The 21245-nt window shown below is 47.0% G+C and overlaps 1 protein-coding gene across 1 annotated transcript in view; it reads left to right on the forward strand.

The window, feature by feature from the left end:
- The first annotated feature begins 11198 nt into the window (after positions 1-11198).
- The window catches only part of LOC311189503 (uncharacterized protein), a 28336-nt gene continuing 18289 nt past the window's right edge, over positions 11199-21245 (forward strand). The window contains exons 1-7 of the mRNA XM_084261166.1: positions 11199-11291; positions 13836-13942; positions 14948-14999; positions 15754-15886; positions 17614-17755; positions 18863-18994; positions 19437-19571. Of these exons, the coding sequence (XP_084117292.1) occupies positions 13856-13942; positions 14948-14999; positions 15754-15886; positions 17614-17755; positions 18863-18994; positions 19437-19571 (681 nt within the window). The 5' untranslated portion in view covers positions 11199-11291; positions 13836-13855. The remainder of the gene's footprint in view (positions 11292-13835; positions 13943-14947; positions 15000-15753; positions 15887-17613; positions 17756-18862; positions 18995-19436; positions 19572-21245) is intronic.

A 21245-nucleotide genomic window follows, 5' to 3' on the forward strand; every position in this document is an offset into this window, starting at 1 on the left:
AACATTTAATTTATTTTATGGCTGAATAATTGGTCTCAAGAAGGAACACCCTGAACCTATCCTAAGTATCCCTAGACCTAAATAGGCAATTTAACTAGTCCATACCATGCACTTCATTCCTCTTGGTGGAAGCAGGGGACTGCTTCACCTGTTCAAAGTAATACAGGATGAATCTGGTCTGCAAGCTCTGAATTTCATCAGCCCTGCAGTGATTTTCTTGACTATAGCGTTCAGAGTTTTGTCAGTCTGGTGAAAAGATGATAGGGGGAAGTAGTACTTTTTATTGTGTATCTCCTTCTTTCCCAAAGTAGAGCCTTTATTTTGGAAAACAGCTAATAATCTTGATATTCAGAATCACTTCTGCTAGTTCAACTTAATGGGATATAAAAGTTGTTAAGTAGAAGTATAAAGGCAGCACTCTTGTAGCCTTTACTCAAGCAAATTCCTACTGAAGTTCAAAGAAGTTCTTTTTGATTGAGGACCAAGTTGAGCGAGCTGTGTATTTTACTGTGCTGTCTCAGTGTGCGGTGCAGATGCAGAAAAGATGGAGGTCTTTGTGATACTGAAGTCTGGACAAGGGGCATATCTGAGAATTTATCATACATAACCTACTACTTTGTGTTTTAATATTTAGCAGCATCTTTATGCCAACTGTTTTTTGAATTCTACTGTTTACACTGTCTCAGGTGTACGTATAACCTGTAATCATGACCGTTGGGCATAGCGGAGCCTGACTGTGGACTCCTTCACCTCTGTAATCCACGTTTCCATAAAGGTATTGTGTACGTGCCATGCCGTTAGCCAGAACAGCCCCAACCCAGCAAACCCACTTCCCTGCTCTTTCTCTCTCTGATGAGGCTGTTGCTACGAGTAGTGTGTTCCATAAAGGGAGGAAGAAAACATCTACTGAAAGAACATTTTGGAACTTCTGTGGAAGGAGAGGGTGGAATTGTCCAAGTGAGTAAAATCTTTGAGAAATATCAGTTCTTGTTTATTCGGTGGTTTTGTTCAAGGATGTTACGTATGTTTGTTTCGTTCCTTCTGTGTCAAGTCTCCTGCCCACAATAAAGTTACTCTTGAACAAGTGCTGACTGGAGTCTTGATAGATTATTTGTTTTTTAATAAAAACATGTTAGTTAGGCTCTTGATGTTTGTTTAGTTGTGGTTGGGTTTTAATTTGTTTCTTTAAAATAAGCATTAATTGGTGCCTTCTTGGATTGGTGCTGCCTCCTGGCAGCTCTGTGCTCTGTGTGGCTCCGTTGCCCACATGGTTTAAGCATGTAATTTCTGTGGTACACTGTGAGCTCCATATAAAACTTATCCCTTGCATGTCATCTCCTCTGAAATTGCTTTGCAGTATTGAAGTAAAATGAGTAACACCTCAGGAGGACAGGCACTTGGACTTGATGGTTTTAGGTCCCTTCCAACTAAAATACTCTGTTTCTATTTGGTTCTAGTTTTGGTCATTTGATGTCGCCTACCGCTTTTCCTCCTGCTTTCAAGGCACTGGAAGCAGAAGAAAGTCATAGAGTCACAGAATGTGTTAGGCTGCAAGGGAGTCCAACCCCCCTGCACTAAGCAGGGACATCTTCTAGATCAGGTTGCTCAGAGCCCATCAAACCTGGTGTTCAATATCTCCAGGGATGGGGCCTCCACAAGAACCTTTCCGGGCAACCTGTTCCAGTGATCTACCACCCTCATATTGAAGAACTTTTTCCTAATATCCAACCTAAATCTCCCCTTTTCTAGTTTAAAGCCATCACCCCTCATCCTATTGCTACATGTCCTGGTGAACAGTTCTTCCCCAGGTTTCTTATAGGCACCTTTCAGGTACTGGAAGGCCTCTATAAGGTCCCACTGGAGCCTTCTGTTCTCCAAGCTGAACAAGCCCAACTCTTTCAGCCTGTCTTCACAGGAGAGGTGCTCAGGCACTTTGATCATTTTTGTGGCCCTCCTCTGGACACACTACAATACAGGCCCACATCCTTTTTCTATGGAGTAGAGGGGCAGAATCACCTCTCTTGATCTTTTGATGCACGGTGGTGGGTCTTGCCCAGCTTCTCATCCATGAGTCCAAGTCCTTTTCCTCAAGGCTGCTTTCTGGCACATCATCTCCTAATCTGTATTGGTAACAGGGATTGTCCCAACCCAGGTGCAGAACCTTGCACTTGGCTTTGTTGAACCTCATGATGTTCCCTTGAGCCCACTTCTCCAGCCTGCCCAGGTGCCTCTAGATGGCATCCTGTCCCTCTCACACATTAACCTCCCCACGCAGCGTGGTGTCATCAGCAAATGTGCTGAGGGTGGACTTAATCCCACTGTCAATATCATTAATAAAGACACTGAACAGCAGGGGTCCAAGCACAGACCCCTGAGGAGCACCACTTGTCACGATGTTCCACCTGAACTCCCTGAGTTGATAACTTATAAACTCAGCCCTTTAGCTCAGTCTTGAGGCGGGTGTAACATCAGTGGTAGAGGGGGTGAAGAAGATGAAAAAACCCTTATCAGGTGTCAGGAATAAGGATGGTAATGGATGTGAGGCAGGGAGCTGAAGGACCCGCGGGTGTCCAGCAGTGGGAGGTGGTGCAAGGCGCTATGGCGAGCCAGGCAGGGATGGATGATGCAAAGGATGGAGAACTGCTCCGGACCCATATCCGACTGCTCTGCTCCGCCCCTCGCCGGGGCCGGTGGGAAAACAATGGCAGACTGCCCCATGCAGCGCCTCACTTGGATGTGTCTGCAGCCTTGGAAGCTTGACTACCCTACGTTCTCCTAGACACGGGCCTTGAGCTTGTTTGGAGGTTCTAGCAGGGGAGCGCAGCTACCGTATACCCTCGGACCGCGGAGCGGTTCGTCTCTATCGGGGAAGGTCGTCCTCTTCGACCGAGCGCGCAGCTTCGGGAGGGACGCACGTGGAGCCGTGAGGGAGGAAGGGGACACCCGCCTAGCCAGCCAGATCAGCCGAATCGACCCTGGCGATCGATGGGGTGACAGATGTCGCAGCCAGATCGCCCTCACATCCAGTGCATATCCCCGCCCCAGCTGCTATATATATCCTCAGCACTAGGATCACTCTCAACACACGGTGACATCGCTGCGCTCGCCGCTGCGCTCGCCGCTGCACACCGTGTCGCAAGGGCCCGGCTCGTCGCAACGGCCAGAGCCCGTCCGAGCGCAGCGCTTGCGGAACCGGTCCGGATCTGCGCCGGGACCTTTCCCTCCCGCCAGGCATAGCGGCACATGCAGATTTCACGCTTCCCATTGGTGGCCGTCCCGCTTGTGCCCGCCCCTACAGGCGGGGCCGGGACGCTCTGCTCAGGAGGCGGCAGCCGCGTGCGGCTTGCGGGGCTTTGCGGCGAGGGGGGGGCGCTGCTGCCGCGCTGGGACAGTGAGGAGAAGCAACCCCTGCAAACCCGGGCTGCGGCGTTCCTGCCGTCACGAGTATTGGCTGTGCCAGGTCAAACAGCTCGAGCCCAGCCCCGCCAGCAGGGGGCGGGGACAAGCGGGACGGCCACCAATGGGTGGGATAGATGAGTGGACAGTGAGGTGGGTTGAGAATTGGCTGTCGGACCGAGCCCAGAGGGTGGTGGTCAGTAGAGCAGAGTCTCGCTGGAGACCTGTGACTAGCGGTGTTCCCCAGGGCTCGGTGTCGGGTCCAGTCCTGTTTAATATCTTCATTGACAACCTTGATGAGGGAATAGCATCCACCCTCAGCAAGTACACTGATGATACAAAGCTGGGAGGAGTGGCTGACACGCAGGAACACTGCGCTGCCATCCAGAGACACCTGGACAGGCTGGAGAGCTGGGCAGGGAGAAACCAGATCATAGAATCATAGAATCATAGGGGTTGGAAGGGACCTCGAGAGATCATCGGGTCCAACCCCCCTGCCAAAGCAGCTCCCCAGCTCATATTGCACAGATAGGCGTCCAGACGGGTCTTGAATATCTCCAGTGAAGGAGACTCCACCTGGAGTATTGTGTCCAGTTCTGGGCTCTCTGCTATAAAAAGGACAGGGATCTCCTGGAGAGAGTCCAGAGGAGGGCTATGAAGGTGATTAAAGGGCCTGGATCATCTCCCCTATGAGGAAAGGCTGACTGAGCTGGGACTGTTCAGTCTAGAGAAAAGAAGACTAAGGGGGAACCTTATTAATGTTTATAAATATCTTAAATATCGGATGCAGGGAGAATTGGCCAGCCCCTTTTCAGTGGTCTGTGGGGACAGGACAAGGGGCAATGGCTGTGAGTTGGAGCACAGGAGGTTCCGCACCAACATGCGGAAGAACTTTTTCCCAGTGAGGGTGACAGAGCCCTGGGACAGGCTGCCCAGGGAGGTGGTGGAGTCTCCATCTCTGGAGATATTCAAGACCCATCTGGACACCTATGTGTGCAATATGAGCTGGGGAGCTGCTCTGGCAGGGGGGATTGGACCCGATAATCTCTCGAGGTCCCTTCCAACCCCTGTGATTCTGTGATTCTGTGACTCTATGTACTCCCTGTGGGGTTGTTTGCCACGTACAGGAGTGGGCTCAAGTTTCTCATTTTACTGCACTCTGTGATAGCAGCCTATGATATGACAGCAGCGATGATCACAAGGTTGATCTGGTATTTGTATGAGTTTTGCTGCCTCATCTGTTCCTCGGACAGGTAAAGATTAGCAACAGCACCCAGCCTGTGGGAGGCACAGAGGAAAATACCTCCACCATCTTCTTCTCCGTTGTGTGGTGTATTGAAAGGCACAGACTCCGATCGTGGTGCCCAGAACTGGACACAACACTCCAGGTTGGGCCTAAGCAGGGCAGAGTAGAGAGGGAGGATCACCTCCTTTGACCTGCTGGCCACACTCCTCCTGATGCACCCCAGGATCCCATTGGCTCTCTTAGCCACCAGGGCACACTGCTGGCTCATGGCCAACCTGTCATCAAGCAGGACCCCCAGGTCCTTCTCCATAGAGCTCTTCTCCAGCAAGTCATCCCCCAGCCTGTACTGATACCAGCGGTTGTTCCTTCCCAGGTGCAAGACTTTACACTTGCTTTTGTTGAACCTCATCTGGTTTCTCCCTGCCCAGCTCTCCAGCCTGTCCAGGTGTCTCTGGATGGCAGCGCAGTGTTCCTGCGTGTCAGCCACTCCTCCCAGCTTTGTATCATCAGTGTACTTGCTGAGGGTGGATGCTATTCCCTCATCAAGGTTGTCAATGAAGATATTAAACAGGACAGGACGCAACACCGAGCCCTGGGAAACACCGCTAGTCACAGTCTCCAGTCAGATTCTGCTCCACTGATCACGACCCTCCGAGATCGGTCCGACAGCCAATTCTCAACCCACCTCACCATCCACTCATCTATCCCATGCTCTCTCAGCTTTGCTATCAGGATGTCATGGGAGACAGTATGGAAAGCCTTGCTGAAGTCAAGGTAGATGACATCCACTGCTCTCCCTCCATCCACCCAGCTGGTGATAAGATCGTAGAAGGCTATGAGATTGGTTGAGCATGATCTTCCCCTGGTGAATCCATGCTGACTACTCCTCTGACCTTCTTCTCTTCCAATTGCTTGGAGATGGCATCCAGAACAAGCTGTTCCATCACCTTTCCAGGGACAGAGGTGAGGCTGACTGGCCTATAGTTGCTAGGATCCTCCTTCCTGCCCTTTTTAAAGACCGGAGTGACACTGACTATCCTCCAGTTCTCAGGCACTTCTCCTGTTCTCCAAGACCTGTTGAAGATGATAGAGAGCGGCTCCGCAATCACTTCCAACAGCTCCCTCAGCACATGTGGATGCATCCCATCCGGGCCCATGGATTTGTGTGCTTTACTCCCTTTGAGACACTCTTGGATCACCCCCACCTCAACCAGAGGGAAGCTCTTCATTTCCCAAACACTCCTACTTGCATCCAGTGTCTGTACGTTCCGAGGGGCCTTTGAAATGCAGACCGAAGCAAAGGCAGCATTCAGTATCTCCACCTTCTCAGCATCCCCCGTTACCAGGACACCCGCCTCGTTCAGCAAGGGACCTACATTATCCCTGGTCATCCTCTTACTATTCACATATCCAAAAAAACCCTTTTTATTATCCTTTATGTCCCTTGCCAGCTTCATTTCCAAGAGGGAAAAGCCTTCCTAGTTGCGTCCCTACAGGCCCTGACAACTTTCCTGTATTCTTCCCAGGTGCTCAGACCCTTTTTCCACAGTTCACAGACCTTCTGCTTCCCTTTGAGTTTACTTATTAGCTCCCTGCTCATCCATGCAGGTCTTTTGCCTCTCTTTCCTGATTTCTTGCTCAAAGGGATGCATCGTTCCTGTGCTTGGAAGAAGCGCTGTTTGAATAATAGCCAGCTCTCACAGGATCCCATTCCTTCAAACAGTGTAGCCCACGGGATAGCCCCTATTAAGCTGCGGAGGAGATCAAAGTTAGCTCTTCCAAAATTCAGGGTAGCTATCCTACTTTTTGACTTGCTTCTTCCACTCAGGATCTTGAACTCGACCATTTCATGGTCGCTTTGTCCTAAGCTGCCCCCGACCTTCACCTTCCTAACAAGCCCGTCCTTGTTAGTGAAAACAAGGTCCAGCACCCGCCCTCCCTTTGTAGGTTCCTGCACCATCTGTAGCAGGAAATTGTCTTCAAAATACTGCAGAAATTGTCTGGACTGCATACAACTGGCTGTATTGCTTGCCCAGCAAATATATGGGTAATTGAAGTCCCCCATAACGACCAGCGCCTGGGATCTCAAGGCAACTTCTAGCTGCTTACAGAATGCACTATCAACTCGCTCCTCTTGATCAGGGGGCCTATAGAACACACCCACAACAATGTCACTCATACTAGCCTGCCCCTTGATTCTTACCCACAAGCACTCGACTGATGGTTCGTCCTTCCCCAGGTGGAGTTCAATACATTCTAGGTGCTCTCTCACATAAAGACCAACTCCTCCACCTCGCCTCCCTAGCTCATCTTTCCTAAAAAGCACATAGCCATCCATGACAGCGTGCCAGTCATCAACACTGTGATTTTTCAAGGGTCATAAAACCTTTTGACAGTCCAAATTAGCATTTTCAATTGCAGGTTGCTTCAAAATGTTACCCCGAGCAGCCTCATTCTCAACTTGTGTCTGTAAAGCATCATCAAGTCTGTCCAAAAATTTCATAAATGGCTCCCCTGATTCTTGCTTTATATGCATAAAAGATTGTCTTTGTCCTCCAGCTTCTGGAACGCTTTTAAGAGCTCGAAGTGCAAGTTGCTTGACCTGCTGCAAGCCTTCGTGAGGGATTCTGGCTTGAGCTGCACTTGTGCTATAATCACCTTCTCCCATCAACAAATTTGCATCAGCAACCCGCAGAGGGTGACGCTGACCCAGCGCCTGATTTTCTGCAGCCTGAGACTTAGCAAGCTGTCTCATTTTTGATTCCCACATAGTGTATTGCATATCAGTCATAATAAGCCGAAATATGGTTTTAAAATCATGTGGGGTAAAACCAGAACTATCACAGAGACTGTATCAAATGGGTGGTATATGGACCGCCGAGTCCATGATCAGTTACCGTACGCCTGAGGTCTTTTATATGGTTGTAAGAAAGACCCTCCCATTGTGGTTCTCATTTAGGAGCATATATTACTGGGAAGGCACCCAAAATGTCCACATCCCCCACCGCCTTTGCTTCCTTTCTTACAGCTGCCCATTTATGGTGAAAGTCTTGGGGATACAGTTAGGCTCCTTTTTGAGGTCTATCTGCCGCAGATCAAATGGATCAACATCAGAATTATTAGGAGGTTTTACAGTACAGTCCGTGGAAGAGAGCATCAGGAGTTGGGGGGGGGGGGGGGGGGGCGCTGCTGACAGTGGTGTAAACTTCTTTTGCCCCTCACTTGCCTGAAACCAACATGCACCTTTAAGGTCTCAAAAATGATCCGTCAAGAGGATAATGAAGAAGCCTCAATTCCATCATAGAATCACAGAATGGTCTGGGTTGGAAGGGTCCCCAAGGATCATAGAGCTCCAACCCCCCTGCCACAGGCAGGGACACCAACCTCCAGGCCTGGATCTACACAAGGCTGCCCAGGGCCCCATCCAACCCGGCCTTGAACACCTCCAGGGACAGGACATCCACTACCTCTCCGGGCAGGCTGTTCCAGCACCTCACCACTCTTTCTGTAAAAAACTTCCCCCTAATATCTAATCTAAACCTTCCCTCCTTTAGCTTTAGTCCATTCCCCCGTGTCCTGCCATTATCTGCTCTTTTAAAAAGTCGAATCCCCTCCTGCTTATAAGCTCCCTTCAGGTACTGGAAGGCTGCAATGAGGTCCCCCCACAGCCTTCTCTTCTCCAGGCTAAACAAGCCCAGCTCCCTCAGCCTCTCTTTGTAGGGCAGGTGCCACTTCTAGTGGCACAGTCCCAAAGTCTGACCGAAACATTATCCCAGATTTCTAGATGATAAATATTATGACTGTTTATAGAAGGCTCATTTTTAAAAGTCCAAAGAAGAATTTCTTGTAACTCCTCACTATCCATCTTCTTCCCACAGTCCTTCAAAATCTTATTAGAAACTTCTAAAACATTATTTTGCTCTTTTATTAGACTCATCCCCATAGTTCTCAGCTGCTTACCTTCGTCCTGCAAAAGGTAACTGAGCGCGCCGGTAACGCTCCCTTTCAGTGTTCTTCCCTGAGTTCAGCTGAGCTACGCCACCGGATCGGCAGCAAGTCAGTTCAGGGCCCAAACGTTGGGCGCCATTTGTGATGTATTGAAAGGCACGGACTCCGACTGTGGGGGATGGAAGAGAGCTTCAATAACAACTGAGCAAACTCTTATACCCTCTCGATGGCTGATGCAGCAGCCTGGACTCAGGGTTCAGGACTTTTCATTATCACAAGAGCCACAACTTTCCTATACAAAAGGTTGTCCCACCCTGGCAAACTCCCGCTGTGCAGGTGTCCTTGTGTCTGTCAAGGTGTCTTTCTGTCTGCACCTCCGTAACATTACAAAGCACACCACGCCACCTCACTGCTAAACAGCGCACAAATTTACATCTCTACAAGACCCTCCATCTTGTGCTTTACTGCTTTTTCCTCTTGCTGTCATGGATTCCCTCCAACAGCACCACTGCGTCTCCTTTCCAGGGCCACTCTTCCATTCCCCACATCTTTGGGCTAAATACAACAACTCTTACAACAACTCTCAAGAAATTTTTATATCCGTGAGATATTTGGACCAGCTTGTTGCTATTGCTATGTCTTCCACAGGTGTTTTGGGTTCTGTTTTACATTAAGCATCTGCTGAAGAATCCCGCTCAGGAATTCTCCCCAAGGCTGGGTAGACTGGGGTGGCATGATGGCATGTGGCAGCGTATGGACAGCTATGGAGAACCCTTACCTGGAGAGGTGGGTAAGTGACTATTTGATATGCTTTAAGCTTGTAGCCTCAGGTGATTGACTAACATGTGTAGTATTTAGTGTGTTTGTGGCTTGTGATGGTGTGTTCCATGGATCCGCTGAGGTTGTAATATTGAACTTCACGAATTACCCATGGGCAGTAACACTGAGTGACGTGACTCTCCTGTGGGCCATATTACTGCATTTCGTGACTGACGTGCTGGCAGAAGTGCATTTTGTGACTCTCTCATAGTTGTGATAAGTGTGGTTGTACTTCCAAACTGCAATAGTGCATTCCTCCATTGTATCCACGAAACCAGCAGCAGTGACATATTGAATCTGCCCGTGGGTTTTAAATAATTATTTTTTTTAGAAAAAAAGCCCACAGTCGAGTGTCTTTCCATCAAAACAGGTACCTAGAGACCTTCTCACCCCTAACGGTTTGGAACTTCATACCCAAACAGCTCCAGGATACTGATAAAGTGACAAGAGTATCAGAAATATGCTGTAGCTATTCCAAGGTAGCACATCTTGCTGAACTGTGCTGGGCCCTGGCTGTTATCTGCTGCATGCTACTTGATATGATGCAGCACTGTCAGGGGGAAGGAAAGGAAAAGAGACTTTTAGGCACTGCAGATACTGACACCCCTAGAACAGGCACTGCAGCTACCGCCACAGCTACAGGACACGATGGCTTATTAGCATGGCAGAGAAGCCGATACGCCAAAACTGAGGCTCCTTGGGAAGATGCAACTTTTCATTACTTCCCTGAACCTGCTCCAGCCAATTCTTTGTCCTGTGCAGCACGTAAAGGCAGTTTAATGTGAAGTCCCTGTTAAAGTCAGGTGCTTGGTGAGCGGCCCTGTAGTTTTCCTACTGCATGAGGTATTGACCAGAACCCCTACACTTCTAGACTGATTCCTACCGCAACCCTACCACTGACACTGTGGTTACCTGGACCTTCACAGAGTCACAGAATCGTAGGGGTTGGAAGGAACCTGAAGAGACCGTCCTTAGTGAAAGGACAATGAAGAACTTTCATTCTTCACGGGAGGTTTCAAGGGACCATCCTGAGAACAGGAGGAAGAGGCAGAACGAGAGATCATTCATCTGTTCCTGGTCCCTGAGGGACCTGTGAGAGGTTGAAAAACATTTCAGCTGCCTTCCGGCTTAGCACGCAAGCTGCCCCCATTCCCACTCCAGAGCCACGTCGGGTGGGAAAACAATGGCAGACTGCCCCATGCAGCGCCTCACTTGGATGTGTCTGCAGCCTTGGAAGCTTGACTACCCTACGTTCTCCTAGACACGGGCCTTGAGCTTGTTTGGAGGTTCTAGCAGGGGAGCGCAGCTACCGTATACCCTCGGACCGCTGAACGGTTCGTCTCTATCGGGGAAGGTCGTCCTCTTCGACCGAGCGCGCAGCTTCGGGAGGGACGCACGTGGAGCCGTGAGGGAGGAAGGGGACACCCGCCTAGCCAGCCAGATCAGCCGAATCGACCCTGGCGATCGATGGGGTGACAGATGTCGCAGCCAGATCGCCCTCACATCCAGTGCATATCCTCGGCCCTGCCGCTATATATATCCTCAGCATTAGGATCATTCTCAACACACGGCAACGCCGCTGCGCTCGCCGCTGCACACCGTGTCGCAAGGGCCCGGCTCCTTGCAACGGCCAGAGCCCATCCGAGCGCAGCGCTTGCGGAGTCGCCCCACATCTGCGGCAGGACCTTCCCCTCCCGCCGGGCATAGCGGCACATGCAGATTCCACGCTTCCCATTGGTGGCCGTCCCACTTGTGCCCGCCCCTACAGGCGGGGCTGTGCTCGGCTCCCGTCGGTTCTGACCTGCTCGGAGGCGTTGCGGCTCGGATCTCTGGGCGTCACTCGCCTGCGGGGATTTGCGTCGGGAAGCTTCCTAAAAGCCGTGTAGGTGTTTAGTATTATTGCTCCTGTTTGTGACTCTTCGTGTGAGTGAGGTGCGGCTCTGTGACTTCTCTTCCCGCTCAGCACCCCGGTGTCCTCCAGCTCGCTCGGCTCCGGTGGTGGGGGGGGGGGCTAAGCTGAGTTCGGGTTGGTATTTGCGTGTCAGGTCAGGAGATGAACCCCCCGCCTCGGGCCCCCGCCCCGCACTTCCTGAGCCCTCGTACAAGTGTTGTGTGCTCCAGCGTTTCTCGTTTCCTACGTGAGAGCTTCTGTTCGGCTGTCTCCCTCCACCACTGTCAAAGTGTGACAACTCCCCCTTTAATCATATTAACCACTGTGCATCTCATCTGCAAAGACCCTGTTGCGGATGGAAGGGTTTGGAGTGGTTGGCCCCAGCAGCCACTACGTGTTACTTACACCTCGAGTAGGGACTTTTCACCCCGTGTTGGTGTTACGTGGTGCAGGGTATAAAAGAGCACCTGCTGCTGGGCTAAGGGCTGCTGAAGGCACTCAGTGAAAACTGTGTCCTGGAGCCTTGGATCGGCAGGATGTGGTAGCCACTGCTGCTTTCCTGGGCCTCTTCACCAGTGTTCTGGTATGTGTGGCTGGCAGGGCAGTGGTGACTCCTAGCATGGATATTTATGTTCCATTCCCCCCCCCCCCCGCCATAAGCTGAAGTGGTCTCCATTAATCACAGCAAGGGAGTAAATTTAGACCCTTTTTCCCAAATCGCTTTTGCTGTTGAGATAGCGGGCTGATGGGAATAGCCAGTGCCCCACCTGTGACTGAGGCTCCCAGCTCTTTGTATGGAGCAGGGAAGGGAGAAGCACTTTGCCCATCCCCAGGGTTGTCTCTTCCCATCACATTTCAGTTCATAGGTTGGACTTTTCTTGTCGGATATTGCATGGCAGGCTCAGTGATAGGAACCAGAATGCCCTAACTTGCCTCAAAGCCTGTTGAGTCTCCAGTATGTGCAAGACAAGCACTGACCGTGCCTGTACCTTCTGTTTGCTTTTGCTGCACTGATCCATGCTTAGCATCAGTGACTTGCTTGTCTCCTGTGACATGTCAGTTGGCCTGCTAGGAGCATGTCTTAGGAAGGTGCACTGAGGAAAAGGGACTCTTCTCTTTCTTTAACTTTTTAAACTTAAAGTTTAAAAAAGCCCCAAAGCAACAGTGATTTTTCTCCTGTGAATTTAGCTGTATTAGGAGCAACTCCTGTTTCATTCTCTTCTTTTACGTAGCTTACTTGGGTACTTTTCTTTAGTCTTTGGTTTGTCGGTTTTGGGTTTTTTTTCCCTGTTTCTCATGCACTGTTGTGTTTATCACCAGTACAGATACTACTTGGCGGCATTTGAGTTCCCAGGGAGCGTTCCCTAACACAAAATGGAGGCCCCTAAGGACCAGGAGGGCCAAAGAGCCTGGCTCATTTGAGTTCCTGCCTCAGATGCCGCCTCCTGTTTTGTGTTCTGTTTTCATGCCTGTTGGCTCACAAGCACATTGCTTGCTTCCTGTGCGCTCAAGGTCTTCCAAAGGTTACTCTTCCCCTCTGCTTATGAAGGAGCTCTTGCAACACTGCAAATGGGAGTTACTGTTTGCTTGCCAGCGGCCTCTTTTCCAGCATCACTTCAGCTGGGGATTGGAGCGACACGGAACCTCCCTGCAGAGGGAAAACAGCTCTCAGTTGCAGCAAAGGGCTGCTGTTGGAGAGTTCTGCATATGAAGTGCCAGTATGATGAAATTTGACACTCCCTGGGTTTATGGGAAGGGAATCCAATTTCTGCCGAGACCTAAACACTAGTCTATTAAGAAAAAATAACAATAGCCTTATTTATGAAGCTGTTCAAGAACTAAAATGCTGCTTGCAAAGCATGGTGTATTTGACCAACTGAATGTAAGGGTTTGCTTAGCAACAGGGTTTATTAATAGAAAGAAATGTGGCCAGTAGGTGGATAAGTACTGTGACAGTCTGAACTTTTGTAGTTTAATCTGGATTATTACAGAAGAAACTGGTCATTATTTTTAAGTTTCTACTGTTTCTAGATGACATATTTTCCATGGATCACCACAGCTGAAAAGAAAAGTGAGAGGCTTTGAAAATACATTCCCGTTCTTCTCCTGAGCATGTGTGGAATTAATCTTTAGATACTTCTGGCATTCTTTGATGCTGCCAGATTAGAAAACCTGTCTACTGCCTCTTCTCCCTTTTGATCCAAACTTGGTTTTCAGTGGTGACTGAATAACTCTAGTGTTAAAACTTATATTTTCTAAAACTTTTAATGATTTCTTTTTTATTATTATTATTATTACTATCTCTTACTTAGGAGCCTAGTGCTTATTTTTCTTGCATGTCAGAGGAATGAAAGGACTATGAAATACTGATTGTGTGGCATTAAAACCAAATCAGTTTAGACTGAAGCTTTACAGAAAGGTTTTGTCAAAAATTAACTATTTTTTTGGTCATGTGAGTGACCTGTGAACTGTTACTGCAGCTCTTATCAGATTTCTGTATCATTATTAAATCATTATCTTTTATAACCGTTTTAGGTAACAGAAAGATTGAAGTCATGGCCGGAAAACCAAAACTCTACTACTTTGATGGAAGAGGCAAGATGGAGTCAATTCGCTGGTTGTTAGCTGCAGCTGGCGTGGAGGTTTGTTTTGGTGTTTTTAACTTTAAGCTGCACAGGGGTGAGCTTGTCTTTGAGGCAGGTCACAGGCAATTAACCAAAAAAGAAAAGGTATCTCAAGACACCATGTAAAGGAGCAATTGCTTTTCAGCATAGTTAAAACCTCTTGCTTCAGACACAGAGCAGTATGGCTTCAAGTTATGTCTTCTGAGCAGTGACACTGTGAACCAGTTTCTCGCTTAATGCAAGAATGCATAATACTTAATTAAGCATTCAATTACTGACTCAGAGCTGTTGTGATGAATGAGAGATGTGTTCCTGGCATAACAAGTATTATCTGTGCCAAGTGAAACAGCAACAGATTTACTTTCTCTGTTCTCTTGTCAGTTGCACACTCACACACAGATTTGTCTTTTATTTCTCACTTGACCAGCTACACCCTTCACAGTAAGCTATAGCATGAGATAGATTTTGTCCTACCTGCATCATCTAGAGCAGCCTGAACAGGCAAAGGGAGCCACGTGACTCACACATGCAGGGGAAGAGCAGAGTGGGAAGAAAAAGTATTCCAGTAAACCAGAGAAGCAAGACACCACTTTAAAATATTCTTTTTTTGTGGGATATGCATTGAGTTTGTGGGCCCAAATTTGGGCAGGGAGAGGGCAACAGAAGTGACTTCTGTGAGAAGCTACTAGAAGCTTCCCCCATGTCCACTACAGCAAATACTAGCAGGGATCAAGACAGACCCACCCCTGGCCAAAGCCAAGCCAGAGACAGTGGTAGCACCTCTAGGATAACATAGTTAAGAAGGGGAAACAAAATGCAGTACAGCATCTGCTGGAAGAAAGGAGTGAGACAATGTGAGAGGAAAACTGCAGTACTTGTCAAATATGTCTGTCCAAGAGTGCTTCTGCCCTTGGTATTTTCTCCCTTAGAGCTGTATCTGGAATGGAAGGAAACATGGTGTATATTCTCTTCCTTTTATGAAAAGACACATATTTCCTTTTCTTCCTCATTCTTTTTTGTTAGTTTGAAGAAGAGTTTTTGGAAACCCGAGAGCAGTATGAGAAGCTCCTGCAAGGTGAGTCCATGTGAAACCTGATGAAGAGCATGGCCAGACTTTCCTTGGTCTCTGAGAAGACGTGTGAAGAGAAAACTTTGAAGACTCTATAGGACTTACTTCCTTCACACAGCAGAGAGGAGAGTAAAACTGAGGGCTGTGAACCGCTACAGAGGCTGATTTTTTTCCACCCATATGTGGACAGATGCAATTGGAAATGGGATGTCTTTCCAACTTGGAGAGTTTCCCAGGCCTCTATGTTGTTCTGTTCTCTGTCTATCTGTCCCACCTGGTCTGACAAACTTACCCTGGGCTTCAGTAACTTGAAAAGACATATCCTAAAACTTCATGGAATGTCCCGATTTAGCTTAAGATACTGGTTGTAGGAGAGAAATCTGGGAATCTGACATTTGCTTCAACTGTGTTTTTAATAATGGAACAGAATTTTTTAAATCTGTTTTGAATTGGACACTTTCTACTCAGTTGACATGTTTCATGTAATTGTCTCCGTTATATTTCAACTTCAGCATAAAAGCTGCTGTATAGAGTCCTGACTGCGATGTCAGTGAGATGTTTGTGAACCAAGGATGTTAATCCACAGTAGCTGTGTTCTGCAGTTTGACTTGTCTGCACTGCTGTAATTTAACGTTTGCTGGTTTAATATAATGACTACTCACAGCAAGCTCACCAAGACAGTAACGGTCATCTGAAGGCAGCAAGAAATCTGACAGGAAATTACTAACTCTAGTAGAATAATGTGTGGCTTTACTTTTAGGTGGATCCCTGCTGTTTCAGCAAGTGCCCATGGTTGAGATGGATGGGATGAAGATGGTGCAGACTAGAGCCATCCTCGGCTACATAGCAGCCAAGTACAACCTCTATGGGAAGGACCTGCAGGAGAGAGCCCTGTACTGTAACAGTACTAGTATTGAATCTATTGTAGTGGCTTAGATACATCTAGAACTGGTTGCATACTTGCAAACCAGAGAATCACCTGTGTGCCTCAGTGACACGCAACATGCAGTGAGCCTGGCAGGCCACAGTTAGATGCAACGCAACCGATTTGTTCTAATTTGATTATTTTTGCATTAAAACATTTGAGGCAGGGTTTTATTGTGCTTCAGTAGATTAATACAGCTTGACACAGTGTTGGAGAGGCAACTGTCATGCAAGTGTCACACTAGTGTAAACAGAAAGCTGTAAACAGAAAGTGATGGTTAGTTGTTAACTTTTGACTGCAAAAGCAGATCGAGGTTGTCTGTGACTACATGCTGTTCCACAGCACTGTAAAAAGTTCATGGTTTAGGTCTTTGGGGAAAAAACCAGCTAAAAGCTGTTGAAAAACTTCTGGTTTCATGTGAAATTAAATCCAGGTCTTGATGTTGTTTTGTGTGAAGCAAAAACAAGTGATTCATCTCTCTCAATATGTAGCTTTTAAATGTCCATTTCCTGTTGCTTTTCCAAAAGGACAACTACAGGGCAGCTCACCAAGCACCTGACTTTAACAGGGACTTCACAATAAACTGCACAGCTTGAAGAATCAGCTGGAGCAGGTTCAGGGAAGTAACAAAAAGATGAAGCTTCCCAAGGAGCCTCAGTCTTGGCTTATCAGCTTCTCTGACATGTTAATAAGCCATCCCATCCTGTAGCTTGTGTTCCTTGCATGCCTCTTCCTTCAAACTGAATTCTCTGCCCTTGAGTTGTAGATTTAGGCTGGAGCCTATTCCTGCTGTGGTACCAGCAACTAGAAATGAAGTCTAATCGAATTTGCTAATTTGATCTTGGGCCAGGGTTAGGAAGCATCAGTGTTGGGATGTGCTGTGCTTACCTCCAGGTTTCAGGACTTTGGATTGGTCTGGTACAGCATGTGAGAGCAGTTTTGAAGACTGGCTAGATGCAGGGGAGAAGCTGGCATACCCTAAGGCTGGCTGGAGTAACTGAGAGCTTCTCATGCCACAGGATGTGTTTAATCCTCGCAGAGGCTTTTCTGAGGAGCTGTTGCCTGACCATAAAACCTGTGGTTAGTCATATTACACAGCAGGAACTCAAATCTCATATGACATAGGATGGCTGGAAAACTGTGGTAGACTGTTTTAACAGGTATTTTCTTCATATTCATGAGGAGTTAATTTACATTTCAGTCATGTCTACAATAAAAAACCTGCTGTCAGACCTCTGGAAAATGGACAAAAAGGGACAATCTGAAGAACTGCTGTACTTCTAATTTAGCCTGATGCAGAACCTGGTATACTTCAGATTTCCAACCCTGTGATTAATCTACTTGGCACCACCTGGATGAAACCCTGAAGGTGGGGTACACCCAGATGACTAAGCCAGTTGGGGGTGACCTCTTGTGGTGCCTGTGTGCTTCTTTGGAGGTTGTGAAGTCATCTGTAACTCCAAAGTTAAACTTTTATAATGTCTGTATGTTTAATCCTGGACAATGAGGCAGGCAGAGTGCCAGCAACACTATAGAGATGAGTGAGACTTGGAGTCTGACTTTTTTTTTAACTGCAAAAGTCATGAGAGCGGTGAGAAATTCAGGTTTTACTATCACCACACAGATCTTAAGAATTCAAACTTTGCTCATACAAGCACCTTCTTATTTAAGGTTTTTGTTTGCTTTGGTTTTAAGGATTGATATGTACGTTGGAGGAACTGATGACCTTATGGGCTTCATTTTGATGTTCCCATTCTTATCGGCTGAGGATAAAGAGAAGCAGCGTGCCGTTATAGTACAGAAGGCAACAAGCAGGTATTTCCCAGCATATGAAAAGGTATGTAGGAGGATCATTTCCTTCCATTCTTCTGCCAGGAAATGGGAAAAACGGGTATTTTACCAAAAGCAGAAGGAAGATAAGTGCATCAGTGCAGTAACAGAACATGGTACTGTCTACAAGCTGGAAAGATGAGAGGGTGGTCAGTCCAGTGTGTACCGAGTAGGAGGCATATTGGTGTGGGTTCAGTGCAGAATTTCCTCAGTGAGATGTTGTCGTCTGAGCAGCAGCAACATTCAGACTGAAGGGTCCAAGTATCCCCATTGTCTCAGAGCTGTTATAATCCACAGGATGTGTGCACATAGTGAGCCGCAGTTACAGTAGCAACTCCCTGCATTGCAAAGGCAGTGCCATTGTAGAATAGCTAATTGTCAGCCTCGTTTAACATTTCAAATGTACCTACATGGTTTTTTCACCACGGTGATACACAGCTATCACTGCTGTTTTCTAGTCTTGAGTGCTCTGCTGCATAATCTTGGTGTTTCTCTAACTGCTGCTTTGAGACACAGGACCCAACAGGTGCTCTCAGTAGAAATGAGCATACACAGATAGGGTGATCTGACAGAAAGAGCTACTTTTCTGTTCTAAAGACTAAAGAGAAGACAGATTCCAACTTAATTACCAGCTGTCCTATAGATGGCTGGCAGAGTTCATCCTGCCCTAGATGCCACTTGTTGCATCCCTAGCCCCAGTGCTTTAGGCTGATCACCTCTCTTTTATAGTCACTGTTTTCCCACTGAAGCTGTGACTACATACAGAAAAATTCAAGATTTATTAGGCTGGAAAGGAGTGAATTCCAAGGGGGTATCTAACTCTGTAGTCCAGTTTGTGGGGTTACCCAGGGCTAGAGGAAAGAAGGATGGGTAAGAGAAACCCTGGGATTCTAGATTGCCACTGTGAGGACTGGTCATAGGTACCCTGTAAAATGATCAGTGACTGCAGGCACTGCTCCCATATCCCCACACTAGTAGTACTCCTAGTTGCATGTGAAAGAAAGGTGAAAAGGAGGCAGGTAGTATGGTAAAAGAAGGTATGCCTGTGCATTTTGAAAACATCAACTCTAGCTGGGTATCCACATCTGAGTGTTTTCATTTGTGACAATTGTAGGTTTTGAAAGACCATGGACAGGACTTTCTTGTTGGCAATACTTTCAGCTGGGCAGATGTTCATCTTCTTGAAGCCATTTTAATGGTAGAAGAGAAGAAGTCAGATGTGCTTTCAGGCTTTCCTCAGCTACAGGTATCTTACACTACCAGTACACTCATATGTCTGGAAATGGGATAAATGGTATTTCACAGCCTGTCGTATGTAGACAATTCTAGAAAACAAGAGCATTTGTCACTCCTTCATCCTAAGGGGCTGATCTCCTCTTTTTAATGACCAGTACTAAGGGAACGGTATAAAGCTGCAACAGGGAAGGTTTAGGCTGGATATTAGGAAGAGGTTCTTTACTGGGAGGGTGGTTGGGCACTGGTCACAGCACCAACCTTGACTGAATTCAAGAAGCACCTGGACAATGCACTCAGTTCTGTGCTCTGACCTGGCTGGCCCTGTGTGGAGCCAGGAGTTGGGACTCGATGATCCTTATGGGTCCCTTCCAACTCAGGATATTCTGAGGTTCTATGATTCTTGTGTTACTTTCTGTTCTTTAAATACCATGTGCTTACTGTTTACCTTTTAGGCGTTTAAAGCAAGGATAAGCAGCATCCCTACAATCAAGAAATTTCTACAGCCAGGAAGCCAGAGAAAACCTGTCCCTGATGATAAATACGTGGAGACTGTGAGGAGAGTTCTCTGCATGTATTATGACATTAAAGCAAATTAGTGTGCTGGCTGTAACAACAGCCATGCTGGGTTTGAGAGAGCTATCGGCTTGCACATGTACAAGTATACTGCAGGGAGGAGGTGGAGGGGTGCTTGACAGGAGTTGCAGTGGGCAGTATCTTGTGTTCTTTCATACAAAATACAGTAGCCAGGTATATCTTCACTACAAGCCTGGCTTTTTCCCCCTCTTTCTTCTTGAGAGTTTTCTGGTAATTTTAAGTAGATTAAATGGTAACAAGCATGTTGTCTTCCTGGGGACTTTTTGGAAGAGAAAAGGAGAAACAAATGTGAATTGCCAGCTGACAGCTTCAGCATGTTCTGCTACTTCTGAGATCCAGACCAGATTTTTATATGACAATTTCTTCTAATTCAGGCTTCACTTCCCTTCTCTTCTTCTCCCCTTCCCTTCCTTTCCTTTCCTTCTTTCTTTTTAATACCCTCAGTCAAATGAAACAAGTGGTTTTTAAAGAAAGCAGGAGGGAGGTGTTTCTCTTGACAGTTTTGTACTAGACATCACAGACTTGTCTGAAACGTCAGTATTGTGCCTTTATAACTAAGCTGTGCTTTTATTACTAAATGAGGAAACAAATTGACTGCCAAGTGGTATTTTTGGGGAACTGCTGTATCTAGAGAATCTGTTCCAACCAAATAAACTACTTGTTTTCATGTTGTCATGTTGTGTCATGAATGAAAATTGGGGCCTGCATTTTTACTTTTCTTGGAGGATAAATTCTTTACACTTGATATGAAGGGCCTTCTTGTTAACCCATAAGCCTTCTGCAAAGACATTTCATTTGCGTTTATAAACCAGAGAAGGTAGATACAAAGGAGAGGTGGTAAACCATCATGCAAGCCTGGTATCGTTCCTATCTAAGGTCTAATACCTACCACACTCAGTGGGGTTTTTTTTCTCTCTTTTTTAATCATTTCAACAGATGACTTAACAAAAGAATTTAAAATGGTTTTAGTCACTTGGGTAAACAGTACTTATGCTTTGAAAAGCTGCTCTGAAGGATGTTACCTTGGGAGTTGATATCTGTTATTTATAATTCTATATTAATGATAAAGACTTGTATTCAATCCCTAATGGCATTGTTTAATTCCTGTGTTAGCTATGGGTTGAGAAGTAAGATGCTGCTTGGCATGCAGTGGTTACACTTGTCTGATATTTGATGAATGAGTGTCCCACTTGAGAGCTCATCAATCTCCAGCTTCAGCATGACTGAAGTTCTCAGCACCATGAATACTTCTCACTTGCTGCCCGAAATACAGCGTTTGTATTGTGCACTGGCTTATCTGTCACCTGCCTTCCTAATGTCAAATGCAATTATGGTTTAGTCCCAGGTTTGGTATCAGGTCAGTTTAATACAAAAGTTTGGAGAAGTTGTTGATCTTAATTCCTTTGCTAAGGGAACTTTTTCTCCAGAATATGAGGAAAGTTGTGGTGTAACGCTGTTCAAACAAAAGTTCCACAAGCAAAGATGCAGAAGATACAGGAGGTGACTGTCTGAATGTATTTGTTGGTGCTGAGCCTAATAGCTGGTGGTCAGGCTTTTCAATAAACAAGGGGACACAGTGGCAATGAATGTGAGCAGAAGAACAGTTGGTGCTGATACCTTGTCATCAACACTGACAACTGTTAGGGGACAGTTACTTCAGCCTACCT

Source organism: Gallinula chloropus (assembly GCF_964237585.1).
Source record: "Gallinula chloropus genome assembly, chromosome: 3".
Lineage (NCBI taxonomy): Eukaryota > Metazoa > Chordata > Aves > Gruiformes > Rallidae > Gallinula > Gallinula chloropus.